Below are 17,016 nucleotides of genomic sequence, written 5' to 3' on the forward strand. Positions count from 1 at the left end.
TCGACCCCCTCAATACCGACTGCTGTTACTACCGCTGTCTACTGAGGCATTCCGGGACCCCCGTTGGGCAGGGACCGTCTCTAGATGTTGCCGATTTGGCCTTCCGAAGCGCTTAGTCCAGTGCTCTGCACACAGTAAGCGCTCAATAAATACGACTGAATGAATGAATATTACTCTATTTTACTTGTACATATTTACTATATATATATATAAATATATATATATATATATATATATATAGAGAGAGAGAGAGAGAGAGAGAGAGAGAAGCAGCGTGCCTCAGTGGAAAGAGCACGGGCTTTGGAGTTAGTCATCATGGGTTCGAATCCCGGCTCCACCATATGTCTGCTGTGTGACCTTGGGCAAGTCACTTAACTTCTCTGAGCCTCAGAGCCCCCCCGTGGGACAACCTGATCACCTTGTAATCTCCCCAGTGCTTAGAACGGTGCTTGGCACATAGTGAGCGCTTAATAAATGCCATTATTATTATTATTATTATTAATCTCTGGGCCTCAGTGACCTCATCTGTAAAACGGGGATTAAGACTGTGAGCCCCACGCGGGACAACCTGATCACTTTGCAGCCCCCCCAGCGCTTAGAACAGTGCTTTGCACATAGTAAGCGCTTAACAAATGCCAACATTATTATTATTATATAGAGAGACGGCCCCTACCCAACAGTGGGCTCACAGTCTAGAAGGCGTCACTTTGGGCAAGTCACTTCACTTCTCTGGGCCTCAGCTCCCTCCCCTGGAAAACGGGGATGAAAGCCGCCCCTGGAAGCCGAACGAAAGCTTAGTCCAGTGCTCCGCACGCAGTAAGCGCTCAATAAATACGATCGGTGATGAAAAGCGTTTACCTGAGGAGTCCTGAGGTGGAGAGGCACAAGCCCGGAGGGCGTATCAGCCAAGACGTTGAAGTGAGGGGTGGGCGGGGGGCCCATGGCCATGGGCCGGCTTTCCGGATCCACTTGGTAATTCACCAGACCCCACTGCTCCAGGAAGGCGTGAACCCTGCGGGACAGCGGGGCCGCGAGTCGGAGCCTGCCTCGATTCCCCCCCCGCTGCCTTCCCCGCCGGCCTCGTCCCAGAGGCTTGCGGGCCGCCGGCATCTCGAACCCGGGGCGGCTTCGCCCAAGGACTAGGCTGTGAGCCCGTTGTTGGGCTCACAATCTAGAAGAAATTGTGGCATCTGTTACGCGCTATGTGCCGGGCACTGTACTAAGCGCTGCGGTGGGGTCAAGCAAATGGGGACGGCCACAGTCCCTGCCCCACATGGGGCTCACGGTCTCAATCCCCACTTTACCGAGGAGCGCTCAATAAATACAACTGAAGGAACGAACGGGGCCTGACCACCAGTTGGCTGGGTTTCAAGGAGGAACTGGAAATAATAATAATAATAATAATAATGATGGTATTTGTTAAGTGCTTACTTTTAGACTGTGAGCCCACTGTTGGGTAGGGACTGTCTCTATATGTTGCCAATTTGTACTTCCCAAGCACTTAGTTCAGTCAGTGCTCTGCACACAGTAAGCGCTCAATAAATACGATTGATTGATTACTAGGGCACACAATAAGTGCTCAATAAATACGACTGATTGATTATTAGGTGCAAAGCACTGTTCTAAGCGCTGGGGAGGTTACAAGGTGATCGGGTTGTCCCCCGGGGGGGCTCACAGTTTTAATCCCCATTTTCATTCATTCGTTCATTCATTCAATCGTATTTATTGAGCGCTTACTGTGTACAGGGCTATAGGAGAGGGATGTTTCTGTAGGGGGCCATTCAATCGTATTTATTGAGCGCTTACTGAGTACAGGGCTATAGGAGAGGGATGTTTCTGTAGGGCGCCAAGGTTTTACCTCATTACAGCACAGACGTCTCCGGTCAGGTTCCTCCTGCAAGCGGTACTGGTTAGGTATTCTTGAGGGTTTAAGCGGTACGTGTCGATCATGAAGTTACGATAAGCCAGGTATCTGCAACGAGACGCGGCGAAAAGAGGCCCCGGTGACTCTTTTTCAAACGCACGCTCCGTCGCGCGGCAAGTCTCCTGCCGCGGACGGTTCCGAGGCAAAAAAAAATCTGCACGTTACCCTTGGGTTATTTTCCCCTTTCACGGCTCTGAATATCCAGCCCTTCCGATAAAAAAGCCTGCTGGTGGCAAGGAAACGCAGCTTTCCCCACCGCTAATCCGCTCGATTCATTTAATCGTATTTATTGAGCGCTTACTGTGTGCGGAGCACTGGACTAAGCGCTTGGGAAGTACAAGTTGGACGCCAAGGGTCAAGTCATACTGAGATTGCCGTCACAGTCGAAGCCCGGGGCACGCGTCTCGGATAAGCGCGGGAGCCGGCGGACGGGTAAGTGAAATTTCCCCGTAGATTTATTACTCTATTTATTTTACTTGTATATATTTAGTCTATCATTTTATTTTGTTAATATGTTTTGTTTGGTTGTCTGTCTCCCCCTTCTAGACTGTGAGCCCGCTGTTGGGGAGGGACCGTCTCTGTGTGTTGCCGACTTGGACTTCCCAAGCGCTTAGTCCAGTGCTCTGCACACAGTAAGCGCTTAATAAATACGATTGAGTGAATGATTGAATGAAATGCATTTTCATTTCCGGTTGAAGATGGCCAAGAGGCTTTTGTACGTATCTATTCTATTTATTTTATTTTGTTAATACATTTGGTTTTGTTCTCTGTCTCCCCCTTCTACACTGTGAGCCCGCTGTTGGGTAGGGACCGGCTCTAGATGTTGCCAACTTGGACTTCCCAAGTGCTTAGTACAGTGCTCCTCACACAGTTAAGTGCTCAATAAATATGATTGATCGATTGACTGATTGTACGGATTTATTACTCTATTTATTTATTTTACTTGTACATATCTATTCTATTGATTTTATTTTGTTAATATGTTTGGTTTTGTTCTGTCTCCCCCTTCTAGCCTGTGAGCCCGCTGTTGGGTAGGGACCGTCTCTAGATGTTGCCAACTTGGACTTCCCAAGCGCTTAGTCCAGTGCTCTGCATACAGTAAGCGCTCAATAAATATGACTGATTGATTGACTGATTGTACGGATTTATTACTCTATTTATTTTACTTGTACATATCTATTCTATTGATTTTATTTTGTTAATATGTTTGGTTTTGTTCTCTGTCTCCCCCTTCTAGACTGTGAGCCCGCTGTTGGGTAGGGACCGTCTCTATGTGCTGCCAACTTGGACTTCCCAAGCGCTTAGTCCAGTGCTCTGCACACAGTAAGCGCTCAATAAATACGATTGATTGATTGATTTTAAGTGACCATATTTCGCTTGGCGAAAAGGCAACGAGATGGACAGAGTAAGTCGGTGGCCAATTCATTCATTCATTCAAATTTATTGAGCGCTTACTGTGCGCTGAGCACTGTACTAAGCGCTTGGGAAGTACAAGTTGGCAACATATAGAGACAGCCCCTACCCAACAGTGGGAGGGAACGCTGCCAGATGACGGCTCTGCCCTTTTCACCGGCAGATCAGCCCTCCTGCTGGGGACCATCGCGGCCCAGTTCAAAAATGCGGCCTGGGCTCTGCTGGTGAGGGGGCTGTTTTTTCCTTAATTCAACAAAAGCCTCATTTCTGTAAAATCTTGGAACTATTTCTGAAATGCCTGGGTACGGAGCAGATCTTTACGACCATATATATGGTCGTATATATGTACGTATATATGTATATATGGTCGTACATATTTATTACTCTATTTATTTATTTATTTATTTATTTTACTTGTACATTTCTATCCTACTTATTTTATTTTGTTGGTATGTTTGGTTCTGTTCTCTGTCTCCCCCTTTTAGACTGTGAGCCCACTGTTGGGTAGGGACTGTCTCTATGTGATGCCAATTTGTACTTCCCAAGCGCTTAGTACAGTGCTCTGCACATAGTAAGCGCTCAATAAATACGATTGATTGATTGATTGATTGATTGACCACGGCAACGCCAGTGAAAGCAGGAGCTCTTCCAAATCAGATAGCGGGACACGCTACAGAAACGCAACCCTCTACGCCAAACAGAAAACTACACTTTCTGGGGGGGTTGGGGAGAGATTTTCAAAGACTTAAAACACCAGATCCAAAGTTTACCCCGTCAAATAGCATGCATCTTAGCCATCGACTGATCTTTAAGATGCTGATGCCTTTTTTTTTTTAAAATGGTACTTCTTAAGCACTTACGATGAATCGGGCACTGTACTAAGCGCTGTGGTAGAGACAAGCTAAATAGATTGGACACAGTCCCTGTCCCACATGGGGGACCCGGTCCCTGTCCCACATGGGGCTCACAGTCGAAGGAGAAGAGAGGAGGAGCTCGTCTCATCATCATCATCATCATCAATCGTATTTATTGAGCGTTTACTATGTGCAGAGCACTGTACTAAGCGCTTGGGAAGTACAAATTGGCAACACATAGAGACAGTCCCTACCCAACAGTGGGCTCACAGTCTAAAAGGGGGAGACAGAGAACAAAGCCAAACATACCAACAAAATAAAATAAATACAGTCTCTAGACTGTACGTTCAGTGCAGGCAGGGAATGTGTCTGTTTAGTGCTATCCTGTACTCTCCCAAGCGCTTAGTACAGTGCTTTGCTTCTCCGCCGTTCCCTTCAGCGTGAATGATTTCTGCATGGGCGCTCCGCCTTCTCGCCTAAGTGAGGTTCTATCTTCCTCTGTTCGAACTGGGAATTTTTCAGGTTCCACGCGCTTTGCGCTCAGGGAAATACAACTGAACTTAAATCCCCATTTTACGGAGGAGGGAACCAAGGCCCACAGAGAAGTGAAGTGGTATGAGAACCCAGGGCCCAGCTGCTTCCCTTTTAGACTGTGAGCCCACTGTTGGGTAGGGACTGTCTCTATATGTTGCCAATTTGTACTTCCCAAGCGCTTAGTACAGTGCTCTGCACACAGTAAGCGCTCAATAAATATGATTGATGATGATGATGCTTCCCTATCTGCTGGTTATTAATCCCAAACGGTACCGATCGGGGGGAGCCGAGGGGAATCCATTTTCTTCCGAAAGACTGGTAAGGCCCAACGAATGTTGGCGTCGTTCAGCAGCCTCTCCAAATAGAGGGCTTTCGGCCTCAATATCCCCCACCTTTTCCTGCTCCTCTTCCCAAAAGGAGAGCGTCTACGATCCTCAGATCTCTCTCCGGTTACCCGTGTGTGGCCGAACCGCATTTATCCTGATGCCTGCCCCCTCCTCAATCTCGTCGTGGGCTCCCTGCTGTTACGTTCTACTTTCCCAAGCGCTTAGTCCGGGGCTCTGAACGTAGTAAGCGCTCGGCACGAACCGTCGATGATGGTGACGATACTGGGGGAGATTCAGTGGGCCGGATGGGCGTTCGATCCGAGGCATAACGTAAGCCCTCAAGTTGGTAGGGTCCGGCCCCAGGAATAAAGAAGCATCCGCTACGACGACAGAGTTTAACTCTCAGATCCCCAAAAGGGATGTTTCCCGGGAGGCAGATAAAGTGGGTCATCCGTTTTGGGAGAAAAAGCGGTGGCCGCTCGGCCCGTTGGAAAGGCCAACCCTCTCCGGTCGCCAACGCAAACAGGATGATTGGTGGTGCAATTTTACAGGTCGTTAGCCTGCCTTCATTGCCTGTGGTCATAAAGTCCGTTCTTCCTATTTTCCTGTGTTTGGGCCTTTTTCCTTCCCCTGAAGAGCATAACACATTTTCATTAGGGCAATTTCCTGTGTGCTTAAAACTCAAGATAAGGTTCAAAGGCAGGGCATGTTTTTCTTTTTTTAAATCAATGGAGAAAGGACACTGGAAGGAAGACAATTATCTGTACTTGAGAGACTTAACCATATGATGGGGAAAGGGACACCTCCATGAACTACTTATTCTGGAAAGATGTATATATGTTTGTACATATTTATTACTCTATTTATTTATTTTGCTTGTACATACCTATTCTATTTCTTTCATTTTGTTAGTATGTTTGGTTTTGTCTCCCCCTTCTAGACTGTGAGCCCACTGTTGGGTAGGGACTGTCTCTATATGTTGCCAATTTGTACTTCCCAAGCGCTTAGTACAGTGCTCTACTCTATTTATTTATTTATTTATTTTGCTTGTACATTTCTATCCTATTTTATTTTGTTGGTATGTTTGGTTCTGTTCTCTGTCTCCCCCTTTTAGACTGTGAGCCCACTGTTGGGTAGGGACTGTCTCTATGTGTTGCCAATTTGTACTTCCCAAGCGCTTAGTACAGTGCTCTGCACATAGTAAGCGCTCAATAAATACGATTGATTGATTGACTGATTAGTACAGTGCTCTGAACACAGTAAGCGCTCAATAAATTCGATTGATGATGATGATGAAAGATGCTCTGACTGGACTTGGAGATGATAAAGAACTTCCTGGTTAAAACCAAGATGCGTCGATTCGAAAGGATAGATCCACGGCACGGAGATACGCCCCTGTAACATATTTCTGTATATATGAATCTATGACATACATTTCTGGAGTCTTGGACTTGTTTTTCCCATTGAAGAATTCTGGAAGAGCCCGGCGCTCTATGACGTGGATACTGGAAGAAACAAAGTTAGGGGTTAGTCTGGCTCTGAGAAAAAGCAGGCAAAACCACTGCTTCTCACTACTAAAAATGATAACGATAATGATAACAATAATTATTGCGGTATTTGTTAAGTGTTTACGATGTGCTAAGCAGTGTTCTAAGCACTGGGGTGGATCCAAGCAAATCAGGTTGGACACAGTCTCTGCCCCACACGGGGCTCAGTCTCAATCCCCATTAATAATGATGGCATTTGTTAAGCGCTTACTATGTGCAAAGCACCGTTCTAAGCGCTGGGGGGCTATAACATGATCAGGTTGTCCCACATGGGGCTCACAGTCAATCCCCATTTTACAGATGAGGTAACTGAGGCTCAGAGAAGTTAAGTGACTTGCCCAGGGTCACACAGCAGACATGTGGCGGAGCCGGGATTCAAACCCATGACCTCTCACTACAAAGCTCTTTCCACTGAGCCACGCTGCTTCTCATTTGCTTCTCATCCGGCCCCATTTGCCGGATGAGGCAACTGAGGCCCAGAGAAGTGAAGCAACTTGCCCCAGGCCGCACAGCAGATAAGTGGCGGAGCCGGAATTAGAAGCGATGACCTTCCGATTCCTACGCTCGGGCTCTATCCAGGCCATGCCGCTTCTCCGTCGTTCCCTTCGGTGTGAATGATTTCTGCATGGGCGCTCCACCTCCTCACCGAAGTGAGGTTCTGTCTTCCTCTTGTTCGAACTGGGAATTTTTCAGGTTCCACCCATTTTGGGATTGACTCTCCGTCCCCATCTTTAAACCACAGAACTATTCTTGCCTTTGGTTTTACAGAATTTCCTGACAGGCGGGCAAAGCAGGCTTGCTCTCCACCATCCCCTACCCTTCCCTCCCTCCTGAAAAGGGCACTTGTGGAAAGCTAAATATCCACCTTTAAGTATTCAAAAATTTTTTTTTGTTATATTTGTCAAGGACTTACTATATACCAAGCACTCAATAATAATAATAATAATGATGGCATTCCCCCTTCTAGACTGTGAGCCCACTGTTGGCTCTATATGTTGCCAACTTGTACTCCCCAAGCGCTTAGTACAGCGTTCTGCACACAGTAAGCGCTCAATAAATACGATTGATTGATTATTGAGCACTTACTATGTGCAAAGCACTGTTCTAAGCGCTGGGGAGGTTACAAGGTGATCAGGTTGTCCCACGTTGGGGGCTCACAGTTTTAATCCCCATTTTTACAGATGAGGGAACTGAGGCACAGAGAAGTGACTTGCCCAAAGTCACACAGCTGACAAGTGGCGGAGCCAGGATTTGAACCCATGACCTCTGACTCCAAAGCTCGGGCTCTTTCCACTGAGCCATGCTGCTTCTCATTATAACAATGATGGTATTTGTTAAGCGCTTACTATGTGCAAAGCACTGTTCTAAGCGCTTGGGGGATACAAAGTGATCAGGTTGTCCCCCGTGGGGCTCACAGTCTTAACCCCCATTTTACAGATGAGGGAACTGAGGCCCAGAGAAGTTAAGTGGCTCGCCCAAGGTCACACAGCTGACAGGTGGCGGAGCAGGGATTCGAACCCATCACCTCCGGCTCCCAAGCCCGTGCTCTTTCCACTGAGCCACGTTGCTTATTATTATGCAGTGGGGTAGATAATAATAATAATCATTCATTCATTCAATCGTATTTATTGAGCACTTCCTGTGTGCAGAGCGCTGTACTAAGCGCTTAATAATCATGGCATTCATTAAGCGCTTCCTATACGCGAAGCCCCGGGGTGGACACAAAGCGATCAGGTTGCCCCACGTGGGGCTCACGGTCTTAATCCCCCTTTTCCAGACGACGACATTGAGGCCCAGAGAGGTGAAGTGACTCGCCCCAAGTCACCCAGCTGACAGGCGGCGGAGCCGGGATTAGAACCCAGGACCTCTGACCCCCAAGCCTGGGCTCTTTCCGCCGAGCCCCGCTGCTTCTCTTTGAGATACAAGCCAAGCAGGGTAGATACACAGTCCGTGGCCCACATGGGGCTCACAGCCTTAATTCCGATTTTACCGAGGTGTTGCCAATTTGTACTTCCCAAGTGCTTAGTACAGTGCTCTGCACATAGTAAGCGCTCAATAAATACGATTGATGATGATGATGATGATGAGCTAACTTCTCTAATTTCTGGGGTAGGGACTGTCTCTATGTGTTGCCAGCTTGTACTTCCCAAGCGCTCGGTCCAGTGCTCTGCACAAAGTAAGCGCTCAATAAATACGATTGATGGATTGATCGGGCTCCTTGTTAAGCATTAAACTCTGTGCTAAGCACTGGGTCGGAGAAGCGGCTCCGGCGCTTACCAGTTGTAGTCGAACCACGACGCGTAGCTGGGGATGATGATGTGATTCGTCTGCTCCGTCACGTTGTCTTCGCCCGGGTCGATCGATCGGCTCTGATCCCCCTTCCCGGGGTCTTCGTCTTCCTGGGCAAGGAAAAACCACAGGTGGTGGGGGTATGTTGCCAACTTGTACTTCCCAAGCGCTTAGTAATAATAATAATAATAATAATAATGATAATAATAATAATAATTGGCATTTGCTAAGCGCTTACTATGTGCAAAGCACTGTTCTCAGCGCTGGGGAGGATACAGGGGGATCAGGTTGCCCCACGTGGGGCTCCCAGTCTTCATCCCCGTTTTACAGATGAGGTCACTGAGGCTCAGAGAAGTTAAGTGACTTGCCCAAGATCACACAGCAGACAGGTGGGGGAGCCGGCATTCGAACCCATGACCTCGGACTCCAAAGCCCGGGCTCTTTCCACTGAGCCGCGCTGCTTCTGTACAGGGCTCTGCACACAGTAAGCGCTCAATAAATACGATTGATTGATTGATGGGCGCCGGGCCGACTGGGGAAACGGAGCGTGGGTAGCCTCCCGGTTTCTTGGGGGTCAATCAATCAATCAATCAATCGTATTTATTGAGCACTTACTATGTGCAGAGCACTGTACTAAGTGCTTGCGAAGTACAAGCTGGCAACATCTAGAGACGGTCCCTACCCAACAGTGGGCTCACAGTCTAGAAGGGGCAGATAGAGAACGAAACCAAACATACTAACAAAATAAAATAAATAGAATAGATATGTACAAGTAAAATAAATAGAGTAATAAATAAATAGAGTAATACATATGTACAAGCATATATACATATATACAGGTGCTGTGGGGAAGGGAAGGAGGTAAGGCGGGGGGGGTCCCGGTGGTCACCCCCTCTAAGGGCCCCAGCGGGACCTAAGTGCCGATGAGCGCCAACACAAAGGCAGCGTGGCTCAGTGGAAAAGAGCCCGGGCTTTGGAGTCAGAGGTCATGGGTTCGAATCCCGGCTCCGCCAATTGTCAGCTGTGTGACTTTGGGCAAGTCGCTTAACTTCTCTGGGCCTCAGTTCCCTCATCTGTAAAATGGGGGTTAAGACTGTGAGCCCCCCGTGGGACAACCTGATCACATTGTATCCCCCCAGCACTTAGAACAGTGCTTCGCACATAGTAAGTGCTTAACAAATACCACCATTATCATTATTATTATTATTATTATTAAATCCCGGCTCCGCCACTTGTCAGCTGTGTGACTTTGGGCAAGTCGCTTAAATTCTCTGTGCCTCAGTGACCTCATCTGCCAAATGGGGATGAAGACTGTGAGCCCCCCGTGGGACAACCTGATCACCTTGTAACCTCCCCAGCGCTTAGAACAGTGCTTTGCACATAGTAAGCACTTAATAAATGCCATTATTTAAAAAAAAAAAATCAGGTTACAACTCCAACCTCTCAGGACTGTAAACCGCTTGCGGGCAGCCCGCATTTCCTCTTCTCCCACTTTGCTTCTGCATCGCCCCGGCACTTGGATTTATACTAATAATAATAATGACGGCATTTGTTAAGCGCTTACTGTGTGCAAAGCCCTGTTCTAAGCGCTGGGGAGGTTCCAAGGTGATCGGGTTGTCCCACGGGGGGCTCACAGTCTTAACCCCCATTTTCCAGATGAGGGAACTGAGGCCCAGAGAAGTGACGTGACTCGCCCAAAGCCACCCAGCTGACGGTTGGCGGGGCCGGGACTTGAACCCATGACCTCGGACTCCCAAGCCCCTGCTCTTTCCACTGAGCCACGCTGCTTCTCATTTATCAATCAACCGCATTTATTGAGTGCTTACTGTGTGCAGAGCAGAGAAGCAGCGCAGCTCAGTGGAAAGAGCCCGGGCTTTGGAGTCCGAGGTCATGGGTTCGAATCCCGGCTCCACCACTTGTCAGCTGTGTGACTCTGGGCGAGTCACTTCACTTCTCTGGGCCTCAGTTCCCTCATCTGTAAATTGGGGATTAAGTCTGTGAGCCCCCTGTGGGACAGCCTGATTGCCTTGTAACCTCCCCAGCGCTTAGAACAGTGCTTTGCACATAGTAAGCGCTTAATAAATGCTATCATTATTATTATTATTACTAAGCGCTTGGGAAGGACAGTGCTCAACTCGGTCGCTGGTTAGGGTGACGGTGACGAGGAGTCGGGGTCAATTCTACATTGGGGGCACCTGGCTATTAAAGGCCATTTGAAAGCCATTCCCCAGCCGGGGAGTCCAATAAATGGCCCTTACCTTTCCGCCGGTGGTCAGAGTTTCTTCATCCTGTTCATCTGCAAGGATATCGGAACGCAGTGTGAGTTACGCCTTAATAAATTAAAAATAAAACTGCCCCATTCCAAAGGTGCTCATCACGGGTCCGCTCATTCCGTTGGACTCGCCTCTCCCAAGCGCTTCGGTGCTCTGCACGTAGTAAGCGCCCAGTAAGTAGCTCAGCTGAAGCAGCGTGGCTTGCGGGAACACAGCCCGGGCGTAGGAGTCAGAGGTCGTGGGTTCTAATCCTGGCTCTGCTGCTTATAATAATGATGGCATTTATTAAGCGCTTATTATGTGCCAAGCACTGTTCTAAGCGCTGGGGAGGTTACAAGGTGATCAGGTGGTCCCACGGTGGGGGGGCTCACAGTCTTCATCCCCATTTGACAGATGAGGGAACTGAGGCACAGAGAAGTTAAGGGCTTCTCTTTCACCTGGCTTCAGAGCACCCTGAGATTTTTTAAAATAATAATAATAATAATGGCATTTATTAAGCACTTACTATGTGCAAAGCACTGTTCTAAGTGCTGGGGAGGTTACAAGGTGATCAGGTTGTCCCTCGTGGGGCTCACAATCTCAATCCCCATTTTACAGATGAGGGAACTGAGGCCCAGAGAAGTTAAGTGACTTGCCCAAAGTCACACAGCCGACAATTGGCAAAGCCGGGACTCGAACCCATGACCTCTGACTCCAAAGCCCGGGCTCTTTCCACTGAGCTACACTGCTTCTCATAGTAATGGCATTTATTAAGCGCTTACTATGTGCAAAGCACTGTTCTAAGCGCTGGGGAGGTTATAAGGTGATTAGGTTGTCCCACGGGGGGCTCACAGTCTTCATCCCCATTTTCCAGATGAGGTCACTGAGGCCCAGAGAAGTGAAGCGACTTGCCCCAGGTCACACAGCTGACAGTTGGCGGAGCCAGGATTTGAACCCATGGCCTCCGACTCCAAAGCCCGGGCTCTTTCCAGTGAGCCCCGCTGCTTCTCAGGTTATCGCTTTATTGGCTGGGTGACTTTGGGCAAGTCACTTAACTTCTCTGTGCCTTAGTTCCCTCATCTGTAAAATGGGGATTAGGACTGTGAGCCCTCTTTGGGACAACCTGATCACCTTGGAACCTCCCCAGCGCTTAGAACAGTGCTTTGCACATAGTAAGCGCTTAATACAATCATTATTATTATTCCGGCTCCGCCACTTATCAGCTGAGTGACTTTGGGCAAGTCACTTAACTTCTCTGTACTTCCCGAGCGCTACTGTGTACAGTGCTTTGCACACAGTAAGCGCTCAATAAATACCACTGAATGACTGAATGCCTCAGTTCTCTCATCTGTAAAATGGGGATTAGGACTGTGAGCCCCCTTTGGGACAACCTGATCACCTTGTAACCTCCCCAGCGCTTAGAACAGTGCTTTGCACATAGTAAGCACTTAATAAATGCAATCATTATTATTATTATTATTATCCCGGCTCCACCACTTATCAGCTGGGTGACTTTGGGCAAGTCACTTAACTTCTCTGTACTTCCCAAGCGCTTACAGTGTACAGTGCTTTGCACACAGTAAGCGCTCAATAAATACCACTGAATGACTGAATGCCTCAGTTCTCTCATCTGTAAAATGGGGATTAGGACCGTGAGCCCCCTTTGGGACAACCTGATCACCTTGGAACCTCCCCAGTGCTTAGAACAGTGCTTTGCACATAGTAAGCGCTTAATACAATAATTATTATTATTATTATTATTATTATTCCGGCTCCGCCACTTATCAGCTGGGTGACTTTGGGCAAGTCACTTAACTTCTCTGTACTTCCCAAGCGCTTACAGTGTACAGTGCTTTGCACACAGTAAGCGCTCAATAAATACCACTGAATGACTGAATGCCTCAGTTCTCTCATCTGTAAAATGGGGATTAGGACCGTGAGCCCCCTTTGGGACAACCTGATCACCTTGGAACCTCCCCAGCACTTAGAACAGTGCTTTGCACAGAGTAAGCGCTTAATAAATGCAATCATGATTATTATTATTATTATTATCCCAGCTCCGCCACTTATCAGCTGGGTGACTTGGGGCAAGTCACTTAACTTCTCTGTACTTCCCAAGCGCTTACAGTGTACAGTGCTTTGCACGCAGTAAGCGCTCAATAAATACCACTGCATGAATGAATGCCTCAGTTCTCTCATCTGTAAAATGGGGATCAGGACCGTGAGCCCCCTTTGGGACAACCTGATCACCTTGGAACCTCCCCAGCGCTTAGAACAGTGCTTTGCTCATACTAAGCGCTTAATAAATGCCATCATAATTATTATTATTATTATCCCAGCTCCGCCACTTATCAGCTGGGTGACTTTGGGCAAGTCACTTAACTTCTCTGTACTTCCCAAGCGCTTACGGTGTACAGTGCTTTGCACACAGTAAGCGCTCAATAAATACCACTGAATGACTGAATGCCTCAGTTCTCTCATCTGTAAAATGGGGATCAGGACCGTGAGCCCCACATGGGACAACATCATTGCCTTATATCTACCCCAGCGCTTAGAACAGTGCTTCGCACATAGTAGGCGCTTAACAAATACCATCACTGTTGTTGTTATTGCGACCATGGATCATTCCCAGGCTTCGAAGGCACGCGATCGCTGGAAGGGAATTTGGGGAAGGACGGGGAATGGACGGGGTCATTAAGAAGCGATCTCATCCTGGCTTAATTCATCCGCCGGAGAAAAAGGAGCGGTGAGAGGAGGGGGGGAATCCATTTATCCGCTGGAGAAAAAGGAGCGGTGAGAGGAGGGGGGAATCCATTTATGCGCTGGAGAAAAAGGAGCGGTGAGAGGAGGGGGGAATCATCATCATCAATCGTATTTATTGAGCGCTTACTGTGTGCAGAGCACTGTACTAAGCGCTTGGGAAGTCCAAATTGGCAACATATAGAGACAGTCCCTACCCAACAGTGGGCTCACAGTCTAAAAGGGGGAGACAGAGAATAAAACCAAACATACTAACAAAATAAAATAGAATAGATATGTACAAATAAATTAAATAGAGTAAAAAAAATATGTACAAACATATATACATATCTACAGGTGCTGTGGGGAAGGGAGGGAGGTAAGATGGGGGATGGAGAGGGGGGCGAGGGGGAGAGGAAGGAAGGGGCTCAGTCTGGGAAGGCCTCCTGGAGGAGGTGAGCTCTCAGTAGGGCCTTGAAGGGAGGAAGAGAGCGAGCTTGGCGGGTGGGCAGAGGGATTGGGGGCATCCAGAGGGAGAGGGAATCCATTCATCCACCGGAGAAAAAGGAGCGGTGAGAGGAGGGGGGAATCCTCCACCGATAATTAACACACCGCGGCGTCCGGGAATTCGGAATTAATTACCGACCGCCCTAGTCCTCGCGTCCTCAAGAGACGGCAAGAGACTCACCCGGAACTCTCCGCTCCCCCAACTCGGCAGTTCAAGCGTGCGGTGCAGTGCTTCGCACGCAGTAAGCGCTCAGCGCGTACGACTGATTCCTGGTGGAACGTGGGAGTCACGGAGTTTTGCACCCCGGTGGAAAAGGGGAAAGGAATCGGGTTGGACGGGGTAAGCGCGGGAGCCGGTTCTCTGACCCAGTGCTTGGCCCACAGCTTAATGCCTAACGAGGAACCCAGATAGTAGAGAAGCAGCGTGGCTCGGTGGAAAGAGCCCGGGCTTTGGAGTCCGAGGTCATGGGTTCAAATCCCGGCTCCGCCAATTGTCAGCTGGGTGACTTTGGGCAAGTCACTTCCCTTCTCTAGGCCTCAGTTCCCTCATCTGTAAAATGGGGATGAAGACGGTGAGCCCCATGTGGGACAATCTGATCGCCTTGTATCCCCCCAGTGCTTAGAACAGTGCTTTGCAAATACCATCATTATTATTATTATTATTCTCTAGGCCTCAGTTCCCTCATCTGTAAAATGGGGATTAAGACTGTGAGCCCCACGTGGGACAACCTGATCGCCCTGTATCCCCTCAATGCTAAGAACAGTGCTTTGCAAATACCATCATTATTATTATTCTCTAGGCCTCAGTTCCCTCATCTGTAAAATGGGGATTAAGACTGTGAGCCCCCCGTGGGACAACCTGATCACCTTGTTTCCACCCCAGTGCTTAGCACATAGTAAGCACTTAACAAATACCATCATTATTATTATTATTATTCTCTAGGCCTCAGTTCCCTCATCTGTAAAATGGGGATTAAGACTGTGAGCCCCCCGTGGGACAACCTGATCACCTTGTATCCCCCCAGTGCTTAGAACAGTGCTTTGCACATAGTAAGCGCTTAACAAATACCATCATTATTATTATTCTCTAGGCCTCAGTTCCCTCATCTGTAAAATGGGGATGAAGACTGTGAGCCCACCGTGGGACAACCTGATCACCTTGTATCCCCCCCAGTGCTTAGAACAGTGCTTTGCACATAGTAAGCGCTTAACAAATATCATCATTATTATTATTCTCTAAGCCTCAGTTCCCTCATCTGTAAAATGGGGACGAAGACTGTGAGCCCCACGTGGGACAACCTGATCACCTTGTATCCCCCCAGCACTTAGAACAGTGCTTGGCACATAGTAAGCGCTTAACAAATACCATCATTATTATTATTCCCTAGGCCTCAGGTCCCTCATCTGTAAAATGGGGATTAAGACTGTGACCCCAACGTGGGACAACCTGATCACCTTGCATCCCCCCAGCGCTTAGAACAGTGCTTGGCACATAGTAAGCGCTTAAATACCATCATCATCATTATTATTATTATTATGGAATCGGCTGGATGGGCCGGGAAAAACATCAATGCCACTTAGCTAGGAGGGCCCCAAGATTAACATCCGTAGAGCGGGGCTTCCGACACATAAAGCTAAAAGACCGAAGCTATAAAATTCCACAAGGAACGCAGCCCCAGGGCTGGGTGAGTGATCCCGCCCTGTTTTAGGATGAAACTGCTTTCACGGAACAGCGGGAAGCAGCGTGGCTTAGAGGAATGAGCCCTGGCCCTGGGTTCCAATTCAGCTCTGCCCTTTGCCAGCTGTAAGACCCTGGGCAAGTCTCTTAACTGCCCTGTGCCCCCGCCCAGTTTCCTCATCGGGAAAATGGGAATTCGGTACCTGTTCTCCTCCTACTTAAGACACCGAGGCCCATGTGGGAAGGAGACTGTGTCCGATCTGACGAGCGCCTATCCTAGCGCTTACTACGCGGTAAGTGCTCAGTAAGGCGGCGAATTGCAACTGGATTTAAATTTGACACGGATCTAGCCTGACTGGAGCCATGAGTTTTCACCGTGTCTCGGCCTTCGACCCCAACCGGGATTCCCCACCGATCCCCGGGCATAGACAGCTTTGGCCTAAATCTCTAGAATACCTTCACGGCACATTAAAATCTGGGAGGGAGAACGGATGAACAAACGGAGGCCCGGAGGAGTGGAATGACCGGCCCATGGTCCCGGGGGCAGAGCCGGGGTTAGGACCGCCCGCCCGAGAGGGACCACCATGGTGGGCAGGGAAGCCGGACGGGCGGATCGCACGCCGGCAGCTTTCACGGGGGTTTGGACACATCCATGCCCGAGCGGCCGGGTCCGGTCACTGGGGGATATCGGGGAAGGTGGGGGGAATCGGACACGTTGGGCCACGGGGGGAAGAGTTAGGGATGACGGACGGGCCTTGTTGGATCGTTGGAGGACAGTCAGGGGTTTGGGGCTGTGCTGCTTTGTTCTCTGTCTCCCCCTTTTAGACTGTGACTCTGTTTTATTTGTACCTATTTATTCTATTTATTTTATTTTGTTAATATGTTTTGTTGCCTGTCTCCCCCTTCTAGACTGTGAGCCCACTGTTGGGTAGGGACTGTCTCTATCTGTTGCC

At 48.6% G+C, this 17,016-nt stretch overlaps 1 protein-coding gene across 1 annotated transcript in view; it reads right to left on the bottom strand.

Moving 5' to 3' along the window:
* Nucleotides 1-17,016, bottom strand: part of SMARCC1 (SWI/SNF related, matrix associated, actin dependent regulator of chromatin subfamily c member 1) — a 117,989-nt gene that overhangs the window by 53,956 nt on the left and 47,017 nt on the right. Inside the window, exons 15-19 of the mRNA XM_038755452.1 lie at nucleotides 11,146-11,183; nucleotides 8,876-8,997; nucleotides 6,485-6,556; nucleotides 1,859-1,972; nucleotides 859-1,012 (exon numbers count right to left, since the gene is read on the bottom strand). Coding sequence (XP_038611380.1) covers nucleotides 859-1,012; nucleotides 1,859-1,972; nucleotides 6,485-6,556; nucleotides 8,876-8,997; nucleotides 11,146-11,183 — 500 coding nt within the window. The remainder of the gene's footprint in view (nucleotides 1-858; nucleotides 1,013-1,858; nucleotides 1,973-6,484; nucleotides 6,557-8,875; nucleotides 8,998-11,145; nucleotides 11,184-17,016) is intronic.

The sequence above is a fragment of the Tachyglossus aculeatus genome, chromosome 13 (genome assembly GCF_015852505.1).
Source record: "Tachyglossus aculeatus isolate mTacAcu1 chromosome 13, mTacAcu1.pri, whole genome shotgun sequence".
Classification (NCBI taxonomy): domain Eukaryota; kingdom Metazoa; phylum Chordata; class Mammalia; order Monotremata; family Tachyglossidae; genus Tachyglossus; species Tachyglossus aculeatus.